We start from the raw sequence: 14,842 nt of genomic DNA on the forward strand, positions 1-14,842 counted from the left end.
CTGAGCCCACCTGCAGCTCCCCCAGCTCCTGCCTGGCAGATGCAGCTGGGAGCTCAGGACCGGGTGGGTGCCTTGGGCAGCCTGAGGCCAGCCCTGCTGCCTGGCTGAAGCCTGGCTGTGAAGCAGCCCTGGGCACCCCTGCAGTTTGGCTCTAGCTTGTTGATCACTCTCTGCCCATCACATCCCAGCCCCTGTCTGCTGCTGCAGTTGAAGCAGCTGATGCTGCTGAGCCTAGCAGCCAGCTGCAGCCCTGGTATGTCATGACATGGCACTCAGAAGTGGCACTTTGCCACAGGTGAAGGAGGACTCTGAGTCCCAATCAGTGGGGAAGGTTTTCTGGAAGCAAGGAGCTGTGCTGCACCAGATCAAGGCTAAGGCTCAATTAACCAAGAGCAAGGGGCAGCTGCCATCCAAAGAGCAGCTTTTGTTTGCATTGTCCAAGGAAAGCCCAACTTGGCCTTAGCAGCTCCAAAAGGGAGGGGCACACTGCTACTGGTCCCCAGTGAAGGAAAGCAGAGGCTGGAATGTCAGGGCAGAGATAGAGCTGCTGTCTGCTGAACCGGATGTGGCCAGGTGTCCTCTTCCTCAGAGCCCAGATGGGGAAGGGCCATGGTTTAATGGCTGATGGCAGGACTGGATGGTTTTAGAGGGTCTTCCATCCAAAACAATGCTGAGATGTTCTGATCTCAAAGAAGAGAGCAAGAGGAGCAGCTCTAGGGCACTGCTGGCTCTGCTTGGCTGCTAAAGGCTGCAGAACATTTTGTGCTTATGATGCTAGGGGAGCCCAGGTGCCAAGGCAAACCACTGCTGGCACTGGCAGCACACGAGCTGAGATGTTGCTCAGATACCTGTGTCTCACCTGCTCCTTGTCAGCCAGGGCTGCCAGCACACTGCAAAGCTTTGGCTGCAGCAGAGCTGCCATCCTTGCAGGGGCAGATGCAGGCAGAGGGAATTGCACTCCTGCCTCTGCACCCCTGACACTCTTCTCTTGGCAGGAGGAGCAGCTGAGGTCTCATGAAAATAAGATGAAGCAGATTGCAGATGAATTAGCAGAGCATAAATTACATCCTGTGGAGAAGAGCCTCAAGTCAAAAGAGGCTGAGGAGTACAGACTCAAAGAGCATTACCTAATATTTGAGGTAAAGGAACCTTCATCTTCTTTCTGATAAATGATACCTTGCCTGGTTGAGGAGAGCTAAGGACCCCAGGGTGGATGCCATGGACCTGGGAGAGCCTGAGAGGAGAGAGAAGGATGAGGGTTTGTGAGCTGGGTGTGTGCCTAGGGGCAGCAGCAAGCCTCACTGCTGTGCACTGAAGCTAACTAAAGGAATCACAGACATCTCTTCCCCTCTGTGAGTCCTGACCAGAGAAGGGAACAACCAAGGAGAGAAAGAAAATCCTCCTCTGCTGTGTGAAACTTCCTCAGGTCCCAGGTAGGGAAGTGGTTCAGGTCTAGCTGTGCATCAGCCCCCAGCAGTGGCAATAAAGAGCTAAGGGAGTCCCTGGGAGCATTGACCTCATTTTGCTGCAGTAATGTCTGTAAATGAAGCCCAGAGCAAGGTGGCAGCTGACTGCAGACCCTCTGAGGGTGCACACAGCTAAGTTTGAACTCTGCAAAGTCTAAGAGGCATTTGGTGTTTGGAGGAGCAGGGTAGTTGTTGCAGTGAGAGCTGAGAAGAAGGTGTGATTGCTGCCACAGAAGCAGTGGGATGGGTGGGAAGGGGCTGCTGGAGGCTTCTAGTCCTGCTTCAGGTGATGCCTGCTGCCAGGCCAGGCTGAGTGCCTCATTTTGGGGCTGAGTGCCTCATTTTGGGGCTGAGTGCCTCATTTTGGGGCTGAGTGCCTCATTTTGGGGCTGAGTCTCAGAAATGCCCAAGGATGGAAATGTTGCACATGCTGCAGACCAGGGCTGCACCCCCTTTGTGCAACACCCACTGAGGCCCTCCAAAGCCAGTTCCTGGCTGCTGGTGCCCTGCTCTCTCTACCAACCCTTCAGACAGGTGCTTGCTGCTGGCTGCTGTCTACCAGACACCTTGTTTTGGATGTCTGCAGAGAGCATCCCATCTGTGCACTTCCTCTAGGCTGCCTTTCCAGTCTGCAAGGAGAAGCTGGAACCTGCAGAGCACAATTCATCCCATCTCTTTTATGAGCTGTGCTCTTGAAATGCTTCTTTGTCTGACAAAGGGAGGTGTGTAGCCTGCCTCTGAGGTGGAGGAGAAAGCATGAGTATTTACAAGCCCATGAAAGAGGTGCCATCAGCCTTGGAACAAAGGTGCCAGGCAGAAGAGACATGCCTCCCTTTGTGTTGTGCTCTGTGAGGAGCAATGGAGGCACTGCTCAGCAGTAGCAGGGCACCAGAGATGGAAACAGTGGCAAGCAGAAGCAGTTAGATCAGAAGACAGCTGCTGGCTGAGGAAGGAGCTGATTTTGCCTCTCTTGGGCTGACGTTGCCTCCTGTATCTGCCTTGTACAAGCAGAGTGGCAATCAAGACCCATGAGAGTAACTGGAGGGTCTTGTACAACCCTTCCCTCTCTCCTCAAGCCTTCCATCGATGGCTGATCAGTCCTTGCAGGACTTCATGGACCAGGCACTGTGCTGGGCTTGAATAGTCCTTGCTGGGAATTAACAGTGGGGTCCTGGTGATAAAGGATGGGGTCCAGAGGAGACCACAAAAATGGTCAGGAGGTTGAAGCAGCTCTGCTATGGCTGAAGGAGCTGGGAGTGTTCAGCCTGGAGAAGGCTCCAGGCAGTTCTTAGAGCAGCTTTCCAGTACCTGAAGGGGATACAGGAAGGCTGCAGAGGGACTGTTCCTAAAGGCCTGCAGGGACAGGCCCTGGGACAATGGCTTCAGACTAGAGCAGAGCAGATTTAGATTGGATGTGAGGAACAAGTTCTGCACCAGATGGCTGCTGGAACACTGCAACAAGTTGCCCAGGGAGGTGGTTGGGGCCCCATCCCTGGACAGGACTCTTGGCAACTTGATGCAGTGGAGGATGTCCCTGCTGAGTGCATGGGGTTGGACTGGATGAGCTTTGGAGGTCCTTTCCAGCCCAGACTGAGTGCCTGTGTTGCCCACACGTGCCGTGGCCTGTCCCTGTTCCCAGGCTCTCTGTTCCCTCTCTCCCTGCAGAGGAGTCGCTATGAGACCTACATCAGCCTGCTGTGCATGAAGATCAAAGCAGGGACAGATGACCTGGAGAGGATTGAGAGCAGCTTCTTGAAGGTGGAGGCTGAGGAGCTGGCTCTGCGGAAGACGCACTCCAGCCCCTCGCTGAGCCAGGGCCATGTGCCCAGCGGCTGCAAGGGGCACAAGGACCTCTCGGAGCAGAACACCTAAGGAGGCCCCGCGGATGGGGGGTGGCCCCACAGTGTTCTGCGCTCCTGGGCTGCATCAACGAGCACAATTTTACCTAGGAACTGCCTGGGCAGAGCCCCAGCTTTGTGAGGTGGTGGCTGCTCTAGTGACAGAACAGCAGAGCCTTGGCTGGCACTTCTCTGGCCACACCCTGGCACTCCAGCGTCTCACACACGCCACCTCCTCTTCACCCCAGTAGCACCTCTGGCTTTTCTCTCCCTCCTGCTGCAGCCTGCACAACAAGGAGCTGTCTTGGTTTTCCAACAGCCAGGTTGCTCTTTCCTCCACCAGCCCTCCTCCTCTCCCCAGAGTCTCCACCAGCTGCTGTCCTCAGTTCCCAGCAGTGCAGGAAGCCCAGCCCAGAGGGTGGCCTGTGGCACTGCCAGCACGCCAAAGAAGGGCACAGAGTGTCAAGGAGAGCAGCACCTTGTGACAGGATGGGTGGCAGGCAGCAGCTGAGCAAGGGGCACCTTCTGCAGGGCGTGTGGGGATGTCACCTGCCCGTGGCAGGAGAGGCCTCTGTCACCTTCTCCTTGTTTTATATACATACATATATACACACACACACACACACTTAGGAATATATCTAAATGAATATGTATAGAAGGAAACTGGAGTGGGAGTTTTTAACCTCAGTGTGCAGGTGAAGGCAAGCTGCTTGGAGAAGACACTAAAGCCCACGGAGGGTCTGCCCAGCCTGAGGATGGTTGACAACACACAGTAGTCTCTGTATCTTTTTTTTTTTCTGGGGGGTGGTGATTGTGTTTTGCTTTTTTTTTTTTTCCTTCCTTTTTTTTGTTCACTTGACCAGAAGTCCCACCTGGCTTTGCTGTCAACCATCATCCTCCTGTTCCTGCTTGGTCAGACTGTGTCAGCGTCTACCACTTTGGCTTGGGGGCCCACCTGGAGCTTCAGCTGCAGCTGAGCCTGGGTGTGGGGAGCCCATGGATGCAGATCCTCTTGCAGCTGGCCAGGCTGTGCTGCTTCCAGTGGGGAACTGTGTTTCTGTTCCTTTCTGCTGTCTGTGCTCCAAGGATTTGCTGTTGTGCTAGAAGTGACTCCCCTGCATTTCCACAACTCTCCTCCCACACTTTATTTATTTATTCCACCCTTTGCTTTGCTCCTTGTTTCAGATTGCTTTTCTGTCGCCTAGGTGCATTCACAGGAATCAAGTTCCAGTTCTGCAGGATCTTGTAGCTGCTAATTACAGTCGTTTCTTAGTTAGATTTTGTAACCTCTGGCATCCCAGAGCCTCTGGCACCACAGTTTTCCATGATGGTTCATGACACAACCTCTGCCCAACTTTGTCACCTCTTCTTTTATCTCTGTTTCTTTGTACAGTTTGATAGTTTATTTGAAATGATGCACTAAGAACCATGTAAAAAATGAAAACAAAAGCAAACAAGCAAAAAGCCCCAAACCAGAATAACAATAAAGCTGAATCTGTTGGTTAATAGAATTGGTCTGAAGCCCAGTTCCACCCCAGGCTGTGTTAGCCCCAGACTGCACAGCTCTAGATGTGACACAGCTCACAGAATGGCCCTCAGAGGTCACCTCCTCTCAACCAGACTCAGCTGCTCAGGGCCTCGTCCAACCTGGCCTTGACCTGGGCAGCCTGTTCCAGACTCTCAGCACCCTCCTACTGAAGAACTCCCTCAGCTCCACTCTAACCCTGCTCTGCCTCAGCTTCAAACCATTCCCCCTTGGCCTGTCTCAGACACCCTCAGCAAAAGTTCCTCTGCAGCCTTCCTGCAGGATCCCTTCAGGTCCTGACAGGCAGCTCTGGGGGTCCCCCAAAGTCTTCTCCTCTCCCAGGCACACACCCCCAGCTCCCTCAGCCTGGCCTCACAGCAGAGCTGCTCCAGCCCTTGGATCATCTTTGTGGCCTCCTCTGGACTCACTCCAGTAGCTCTGAGTCCTTGTGCTGGGGACACCAGACCTGAAGGCAGGATTGGAGGTGAGCTCTGAGCAGAACAGAGTCAAGGGGCAGAATGCCCTCTTTAACACCCCCCCCCCACACACACACATGGAAGCCAGGTTCCTGTGGGCAGCCAGCACCAGCACAGTGCAAAGCCTGCCCATGCCCAGGGTACCAGCCCAGCCACCCAACGGGTGCTGACAGCACTGCTCTGCCTTGGGTGGACGACTCAGCACTGCAGCAGGTGTGGGCAGATAGCTGCTTTGGGAGCACAGGCAGTGAGCTTGGTGTATGCCAGCACTGCCCACCTCTGCCTGGTGTATGCCAGGCTTGTCTGCCCACCTGCAGTCAGGGCTTTGTGGGAGGGGTAGAATCCCATTGGTGAGTAGAGAGTCTGTGGGAAGGTTTCCCAGAGGAGCTGCTGGGGATACTGAGTGCCAGGTCTGTTTCCCCAAGGCCCCAGGGGCTCTGCTGTGTCAGGCACTGTGCTGACATCCCTTGCACTGAAGGTCTCCAAATATTCACACCATATGGAGCCCAGACTCACACAGTGGCAGCCCAAGGGCCCTGACTCCTGCTTTCCAAAATCTCAGAGAATGTTTTGTACCTTGGCCTGCCCCTTCTGACCATCCCAAGGCAGTGACACAGGATCACAGAGCCACAGAATCATTGGGGTTGGGAAAGCCCTCTAAGGTCATCCAGTCCAACCAGCAACCCAACCCCACTGTGGCCAGCAAACCATGGCCCCAAGTGCCATGGCCACAACTTTCTTGAACTCCTTCAGGGATAGGGACTCCACCACCTCCCTGGGCAGCCTGTGCCAATCCCTCACCACTCTTGCAGCAAAGAAATTCTTTCCCCATCTCCAACCTAAGCCTCTCCTGGCACAATTTCAGGACATTGCCTCTCCTTCTCTCACCTGAGGTGAAGGAACAGAGCCCAACCCCCACCTGACTGCAGCCTCCTCTCAGGAGCTGTCAAGAGCAATGATGTCTCCCTCAGCCTCCTCTTCTCTACCCCCAGCTCTCTCAGCTGCCCCTCCCCAGCCCTCTTCTCCAGACCCTTCCCCAGCTCTGTTGCCCTTCTCTGGACCGGCTCCAGCCCTCAATGTCCTTCTTGGAGTGAGGGCCCAAAAGCAGTATCTCAGAGGAATTAGCAATTCAGAGACAATTGGAGAGCAAACTGAAGTGCTGTAGATGCCTCCAAATATAGACCACAGTGATAGGACTCCAGGGGCCTGCTGAGCATGAGATCAGTCGTGAGGTTGCCAGGGCTCCGAGCTCACGGGGGCTGGGCAGACACAGAGCAGATACAGATCACAGGTCCTTGCAAACCATGCCCACAAGAAGGACCTGGAGCTGCTGGAGAGGGTCCAGAGGAGGCCACCAAGATGATCAGAGGGCTGGAGAACCTACCCTGTGGGGACAGGCTGGGAGAGTTGGGGCTGTTCAACCTGGAGAAGAGAAGGCTCCAGGAAGACCTCAGAGCAGCCTTCCAGTACTTGAAGGGCTTCAGGAGAGCTGGGGAGGGATTTTTGACAAGGGATGGGAGTGACAGGATGAGGGACAATGGTGTGAAACTGGAGCAGGGCAGACTTAGGTTGGACATCAGGAAGAAATTCTTGAGAGTGAGGCTGGGGAGAGACTGGCACAGGTTGCCCAGGGAGGCTGTGGCTGCCCCCTCCCTGGAGTTGTTCAGGGCCAGGCTGGATGAGGCCTTGAACAAGCTGGGCTGGTGGGAGGTGTCGCTGCCCATGGCAGGGGGTTGGAGCTGGATGAGCTTTAAGGTCCCTTCCAACCCTAACTATTCTATGAAACACTGCAACATGCCCCAGCACAGGGCAGCACTGGATCAACCCATGGCCCCTTTCTCAGGGACCCAGCAAGCAGTCAGCCAGGGTGATGCCTGCTGTGGATCAGCTGCACTGAGCACACCCCAGATTTGGCCACTCCATCACTCTTCAGCCCAATCCTCCTCAGAGCAGGGCAGCAGGAGGCCCAGGAGCTGCAGCCTTCTTCTAATGCAGATGCTGCTGGTTTGGCCCCAGGTGGGCATCTCACTGTGGGCATTGGACCAGCAGGATCTGAGTCCCCTTTAAGAGATCTGGCAGGTAACAAAGAAGGTGTTCTAAAAGAGGCAGCTCTCTGAGGCTGACCTGACCTTGTAGAAAAGGAAGCAGAGATGACCCTGATTAATGAAAGAATGTCTGCTTGTGAAGTATGCAGCTGCAGTTCTTGTACCTTTGCCCACGTTCCATCAGCCTTTTGGGGGACACCTAAACACCCTCAGATGTGTTACTAAGTGTCTTCATCACTGCACTGGGGTCCGTGCCACCTCACCACCGTGTCACCTCACCGCTGTGTCATCTTACCCCTGAGTCGCCTCACCGCTGTGTCACCTCACCGTCGTGTCACCTCACCGCTGTGTCACCTCACTGCTGTGTCACCTCACCGCTGTGTCATCTTACCCCTGAGTCGCCTCACCGCCGTGTCACCTCACCGCCGTGTCACCTCAGCGCCGTGTCACCTCAGCGCCGTGTCACCTCAGCGCCGTGTCATCTCACCGCTGTGTCACCTCACCGCCGTGTCACCTCACCGCCGTGTCACCTCACCGCTGTGTCGCCTCACCGCCGTGTCACCTCACCGCCGTGTCACCTCACCGCTGTGTCACCTCACCTCCGTGTCACCTCACCGCCCTGTCACCTCACCGCCGTGTCACCTCAGCGCCGTGTCACCTCACCGCTGTGTCACCTCACCGCCGTGTCACCTCACCGCTGTGTCGCCTCACCGCCGTGTCACCTCACCGCCGTGTCACCTCACCGCCGTGTCACCTCAGCGCCGTGTCACCTCACCGCCGTGTCACCTCAGCGCTGTGTCGCCTCACCGCCGTGTCACCTCACCGCTGTGTCGCCTCACCGCCGTGTCACCTCACCGCCGTGTCACCTCACCGCTGTGTCATCTTACCCCTGAGTCACCTCACCGCTGTGTCATCTTACCCCTGAGTCACCTCACCGCCGTGTCACCTCACCGCTGTGTCGCCTCACCGCCGTGTCACCTCACCGCCGTGTCACCTCACCGCTGTGTCATCTTACCCCTGAGTCACCTCACCGCTGTGTCATCTTACCCCTGAGTCACCTCACCGCCGTGTCACCTCACCGCCGTGTCACCTCAGCGCCGTGTCATCTCACCGCTGTGTCGCCTCACCGCCGTGTCACCTCACCGCTGTGTCATCTTACCCCTGAGTCACCTCACCGCCGTGTCACCTCACCGCTGTGTCACCTCACCGCCGTGTCACCTCACCGCTGTGTCACCTCAGTGCTGTGTCACCTCACCACCGTGTCACCTCACCGCCGTGTCACCTCACCGCTGTGTCATCTTACCCCTGAGTCACCTCACCGCCGTGTCACCTCACCGCTGTGTCACCTCACCGCCGTGTCACCTCACCGCTGTGTCACCTCAGTGCTGTGTCACCTCACCACCGTGTCACCTCACCACCCTGTCACCTCACCGTCGTGTCACCTCACCGCCCTGTCATCTCACCACTGTGTCACCTCACTGCCGTGTCACCTCACTGCTGTGTCGCCTCACCGCCGTGTCATCTCACCACTGTGTCACCTCACCGTCGTGTCACCTCACCGCCCTGTCATCTCACCACTGTGTCACCTCACTGCCGTGTCACCTCACTGCCGTGTCATCTCACCACTGTGTCACCTCACCTCTGTGTCACCTCACCGCCGTGTCACCTCACCGCCGTGTCACCTCACCGCTGTGTCGCCTCACCGCCGTGTCACCTCACCGCCGTGTCACCTCACCGCCGTGTCACCTCACCGCTGTGTCACCTCACCTCCGTGTCACCTCACCGCCCTGTCACCTCACCGCCGTGTCACCTCAGCGCCGTGTCACCTCACCGCTGTGTCACCTCACCGCCGTGTCACCTCACCGCTGTGTCGCCTCACCGCCGTGTCACCTCACCGCCGTGTCACCTCACCGCCGTGTCACCTCACCGCCGTGTCACCTCAGCGCCGTGTCACCTCACCGCCGTGTCACCTCAGCGCTGTGTCGCCTCACCGCCGTGTCACCTCACCGCTGTGTCGCCTCACCGCCGTGTCACCTCACCGCCGTGTCACCTCACCGCTGTGTCATCTTACCCCTGAGTCACCTCACCGCTGTGTCATCTTACCCCTGAGTCACCTCACCGCCGTGTCACCTCACCGCTGTGTCGCCTCACCGCCGTGTCACCTCACCGCCGTGTCACCTCACCGCTGTGTCATCTTACCCCTGAGTCACCTCACCGCTGTGTCATCTTACCCCTGAGTCACCTCACCGCCGTGTCACCTCACCGCTGTGTCACCTCACCGCCGTGTCACCTCACCGCCGTGTCACCTCACCGCCGTGTCACCTCAGCGCCGTGTCATCTCACCGCTGTGTCGCCTCACCGCCGTGTCACCTCACCGCTGTGTCATCTTACCCCTGAGTCACCTCACCGCCGTGTCACCTCACCGCTGTGTCACCTCACCGCCGTGTCACCTCACCGCTGTGTCACCTCAGTGCTGTGTCACCTCACCACCGTGTCACCTCACCGCCGTGTCACCTCACCGCTGTGTCATCTTACCCCTGAGTCACCTCACCGCCGTGTCACCTCACCGCTGTGTCACCTCACCGCCGTGTCACCTCACCGCTGTGTCACCTCAGTGCTGTGTCACCTCACCACCGTGTCACCTCACCACCCTGTCACCTCACCGTCGTGTCACCTCACCGCCCTGTCATCTCACCACTGTGTCACCTCACTGCCGTGTCACCTCACTGCTGTGTCGCCTCACCGCCGTGTCATCTCACCACTGTGTCACCTCACCGTCGTGTCACCTCACCGCCCTGTCATCTCACCACTGTGTCACCTCACTGCCGTGTCACCTCACTGCCGTGTCATCTCACCACTGTGTCACCTCACCTCTGTGTCACCTCACCGCCGTGTCACCTCACCGCCGTGTCACCTCACCGCCCTGTCACCTCACCGCCCTGTCACCTCACCGCGGTGTCATCTCACCGCTGTGTCATCTCACCGCTGTGTCACCTCACCGCCGTGTCACCTCAGCGCCCTGTCATCTCACCGCCCTGTCATCTCACCGCTGTGTCACCTCACCGCCGTGTCACCTCACCGCCATGTCACCTCACCACCTTGTCATCTCACCACCGTGTCGCCTCACTACCGTGTCATCTTACCCCTGAGTCACCTCACCGCGGTGTCATCTCACTGCCGAGTCGCCTCACCGTCATGTCGCCTCACTGCTCTGTCACCTCACCGCCATGTCACCTCTCCGCCCTCTCACCTCACCGCCATGTCACCTCACTGCCGTGTCACCTCACCGCCGTGTCATCTCACCACTGTGTCACCTCACCGCCGTGCACCTCTCCGCCGTGTCACCTCACCGCCATGTCACCTCACCCCGTGTCACCTCACAGTCTCACAGACACTAAGGAGAGTCAGGCAGCCAGATTGGGTGGCTTTGGGCACCCCCATTGCTCTCTTCTTTGTGTCTGATTTCCCCAGGGATCCTCACCCTTGCTGAATGCCCACAGGCAACCCTTTCAGGGGATCAGGTACTCTCTGCCCATTCCTCTGCAGCTCACCATGCTCCAGGTGCTGCGGGGGGGTGGGGGGGGATAAAGTTGAGGGACCAAAGGCAATCGGAAGTCACAATCTGCCCCAAGAGTAAGGAAAGGGTGGAGAGCTCCAGGGTGCTGCTGCTTTCACCCAGCCAGGCTCAGGGCTGTGCAGGAGCTGGGCATGATGTGTCCAAAGGTTATGGCCAATGCCATCTGCATCAGGGCTTGGCCCTACTACTGTTATCCCCAGCCCTGCACATCTTAGACCTCTGTTGCACATTGCTGTTGGCTCACATGGGCAGGGTCCTGCAGCCTTTGGCACCATAGGAAATCAGTGCCCAGATGTCTTTATTCCGGGCAAAGCGCTGAGTCCTCTGGTCTGACTGCAGTGCCCACAGCACGTATGCTGGATGTTAGGGGTGGTCTGCGTCCCACTCAGCTCAAGCCAAAGGCAGTGGGCATCCTGGGGGTGTTGGAGCAGCAGCCTAGGCTGAGGGTGTGCTCAGCCCAGCCTTCAGCAGCCTTGTGAGGAGCAGGGACTTCTCTCGTGACTCTGTGTATTGCTGTGGTCTGGCTCAGAGCAGTGTGCAGCAGGTCCCTTTGCTGCTGGGTGACTGCAGCTGGGCCTTTTGGCCACTTGTCCCCCATCCTGAGCAGGAACAAGGGAGTGGGATCTGAGCTCGGCTGAGCCACGGCTGCAACCTCAGGAACCTCCTCCAAATGCACCATGTGGGGGTTAGTCTGGCACACACCTGCTAGGGAAGAGCTGAAGAAGGAACCTGTTCTCTTGGTGGGCAGATGCTAAATGGCAGCACAGCACCTTCTCACCGGGACCCACGGTATATGCACTCTGCTGCAAAAGTCACTGGCAGCAGTGTCAGCCCATGAAGTGTGTGCCAAACATCTGGCCTTTATTGGCACAACAGAAAGCTGCCACAGGTGAGGTGAAGGTGGATCTCCTGGTCTGCAGGTGAAGGGATGGCATGCCCCAAAGAGATGCATGGGTAGCATTCACTCACCTCAGTGAGCCTCCAACCCTGAGCTCTGTGGTGAAGGTCAAATGCCCAGGGCAGGTAAAAACCCACCCACCTTTGGTCTCTGTGGGCACAAAGATGTTCATGGAACCACATCATCATTCTTACAAGGAGAGGCTGAAAGAACTGGAACTGTTCAACCTGGCGAAGAAAAGGTTCATCAGGACCTTATTCATGTGCATGAATTCTTGATGGGAAACAATGAAGGAGATGGAGCCAGACTCTCATGGGCAGTGTCCAGTGATGGGACAAGAAGCAATAAGCACAAATTAAAAAGTAAGAAATTCAGTCTAAGCCCAAGAAGACTCTTTTTGTTGCTAGTTGGAGGGTGACCAAGCACTGGAAGAGACTGCCCAAAGAGGTTGTGGTGTCACCATCCCTGGAGATATTCACAGAATCACAGAATAAATCTGGTTGGAAGAGACCTCCAAGCTCATCTACTCCAAACTTCAACCCAGTTTGGGGTCAATCCTAAACCATGTCCTTAAGCACCAGGTCCACAGCTGCTGGAACACCCTCAGGGATGGTGACTCCAGCACTGCCCTGGGCAGCCTCTTCCAATGTCTGAGATCCCTTCCAGAGCAGAAAGATTTCCTGAGATCCAGCCTGAGCCTCCCTCCCCTGCTGCAGCTTGGAACCATTTCCTCTGCTCCTTTCCCTTGCCACCAAGGAGCAGAGGCTGTCCTCTCCTCACTCCAACCTCCCTTCAGGCAGCTGTAGAGAGCAAGGAGGTCTCCCTCAGCCTCCTCTTCTCCAACCTGAACATCCCCAGTTCCCTCAGCCCCTCCTCTATCACAGGGGCTCCAGGCCCTTCTCCAGCCTCTCTGCCCTTCTCTGGACAGGCTCCAGCCCCTCAATGTCCTCCCTGAAGTGAGTGGCCCAGAGCTGAACACAGCACTCGAGGTGTGGCCCCTGGCCAACTGGCTCTGGGCGAGCTGGTTGAGCAGGGGAGTTGGTCAACCTCCAAAAGTGCCTTCTGAGCTCACCCAGTCTGTGATGTGCCTGTCACAGCTCCCCACCGCCCCCTCAGACCGCCTGAGATCAACGCAGCCCACAGCTTGTTCCTTCTTATTTTATTTATCATGTAAAAAATGTTCAAGTGTTCAACAGTCGAAGAGTTCTGACATTCAGAGCAAACTTGGACAATCATCTCATGACAAAGGAGCAGAGTTGTCTACCGGACCCCAGCAGGGTGAGGAAGAGAGGGTTTAGTTACTTTATTGCTAAAAGTTAAATGGAATACACTGTCAGTTGTTGTATTATCTTCTCAGTCACAGCTTCACCATGCATCCAATCTACAGTATCTGAAATGCAAAGGACATGCAGGAGTAAAAATACCAAAAGAAAAGAAGTCAGGCTACAATGTAAACAGGTTTGCTGCAGAGGACTGGGGAGCCAGGGGCACTTCCGCGGGGGTTGCTCTGCTGCCCGCCCACGTGGGACTGTCTCTGCGCCACGGAGCCGCGGGCTGGAGCTGCTCCCAGCCCAGCAACAGGGCTCCCGTCCCCGCCGAGCCGCCAGGGTGACAAGCGGCACAGGGCAGGGCACGGCACACCCTGCCCCCCTCCCTGCCCCACCCGACCCTGCCCAGCCGGCTCCTGCCAGCCCCTGGGGCAGCACGGCCGGCAGCTGCCTGGTACAGCGTCCAGGCTGAGCCAGGGCCAACACTGCACCGCGAGGTCACCCTCCGGGTGTGCTTCCAGCGGCACCTGAAGCGCAGCCCAAGAAGGCACGCAGCCCCACGGCACTGTGGCACTGCCACCGCGCTGCGGTTATACCACTGGGTCCCAGCACGGCACTGGTCCAGCAGTGCAGCCCTGGGGCACTGCAGCTAGGTGGAGACTGTGCTGGTGAGACCATCATGCTGCAAGGGCACCGTGTCCACCTGCCAGGGCTGGCTTCAGTGGGCTGGATTCGACCCTAACTATCTGGGTGTTGCTGCACCAATAGGTGTCTGCCTTGCCTGACCACAGACCTGTGCCACCCCACCTTTAGACCCACAGGAGCAGTGGCCAAAGGCTGAGAGCTTCACTGTAAGTGCTGCTGCTGTGCCATTTCGATTCCCCTTCCGACCTTTGTGGCCAAAGAAAGATCATTGCTGCTCTTCAGCATGCTGCTGGTGGCCTGCTGCTGCTTCTCCTGGTGGCAGCAGAAAGCAAAGTATTTGACAGGGCAAGGTAGACCCCTTTCCAGGAAAGGCAGACCCCTTACCAGGGCAAGACAGACACCTTTCCAGGACAAGGCACATCCCCTTTCAAGGGCAAGGCAGATCCCTTTTCCACACCACAATGGAAATGCTCCAGCTCAGGTCCCGGATGTGTGTTTAAACGATGCCTTAAAGAATAAGATCATTGGTAGCAGGGCAGGGGGCGAGGTGGTGAGGCTGCTTTCTCCCGAGCACCCTTGGTGACAGGTTGTCTCCCAAACAAACAAACAAACAATAATCCATGACCTTAAAAATGCTACTGAAACAGAATCCTCGGCATGAATCCCAGCACTAGCATACAGCAAAAAGGCACCACGATATTTTGTTTTCTAGTTTTGTTTTCTTTTAAGTAGTCAAAAATTGGCCCACTTTTTTTTTTAAATTTATTGTTTGTTTTCTTTTCTTCTTTTTTTTTTTCTTTTGTGTTTTTTTTCTTGGAAGCTGTAAATCAAGACATTACATATAAATAGAGAATCCCTATAAAAAGAGTCATTGTTGGTAGCTATTATAAGACAACTTTTGCTAAAATGAAAATAAAACATTTTTATTTGTTATATTTTTTTTGTTTTTTTTTTCTTTTTTTCCTCTTTTATATAAAATAAAAATATTTATTTTTGTTTTGTTTGTGGTTTTGTTTTTTTTTTTGTTTTGTTTTGTCTTGTCTCCCTCCTCAGCCTTCTCCATGCAGGTTCTGTCTGCGAGGTGCTTAAGGTCTGGAAGGTGCC

The 14,842-nt window shown here is 56.0% G+C and overlaps 1 protein-coding gene across 1 annotated transcript in view; it reads left to right on the top strand.

Annotated features, from left to right (window-relative positions):
• Positions 1–3,338, top strand: part of PSD2 (pleckstrin and Sec7 domain containing 2) — a 58,084-nt gene extending 54,746 nt beyond the window's left edge. The window contains exons 14-15 of the mRNA XM_054388910.1: positions 996–1,139; positions 3,132–3,338. Coding sequence (XP_054244885.1) covers positions 996–1,139; positions 3,132–3,338 — 351 coding nt within the window. The remainder of the gene's footprint in view (positions 1–995; positions 1,140–3,131) is intronic.
• Positions 3,339–14,842: the final 11,504 nt, after the last annotated feature.

Source organism: Indicator indicator, chromosome 18 (assembly GCF_027791375.1).
Source record: "Indicator indicator isolate 239-I01 chromosome 18, UM_Iind_1.1, whole genome shotgun sequence".
In the NCBI taxonomy this organism is placed as follows: domain Eukaryota; kingdom Metazoa; phylum Chordata; class Aves; order Piciformes; family Indicatoridae; genus Indicator; species Indicator indicator.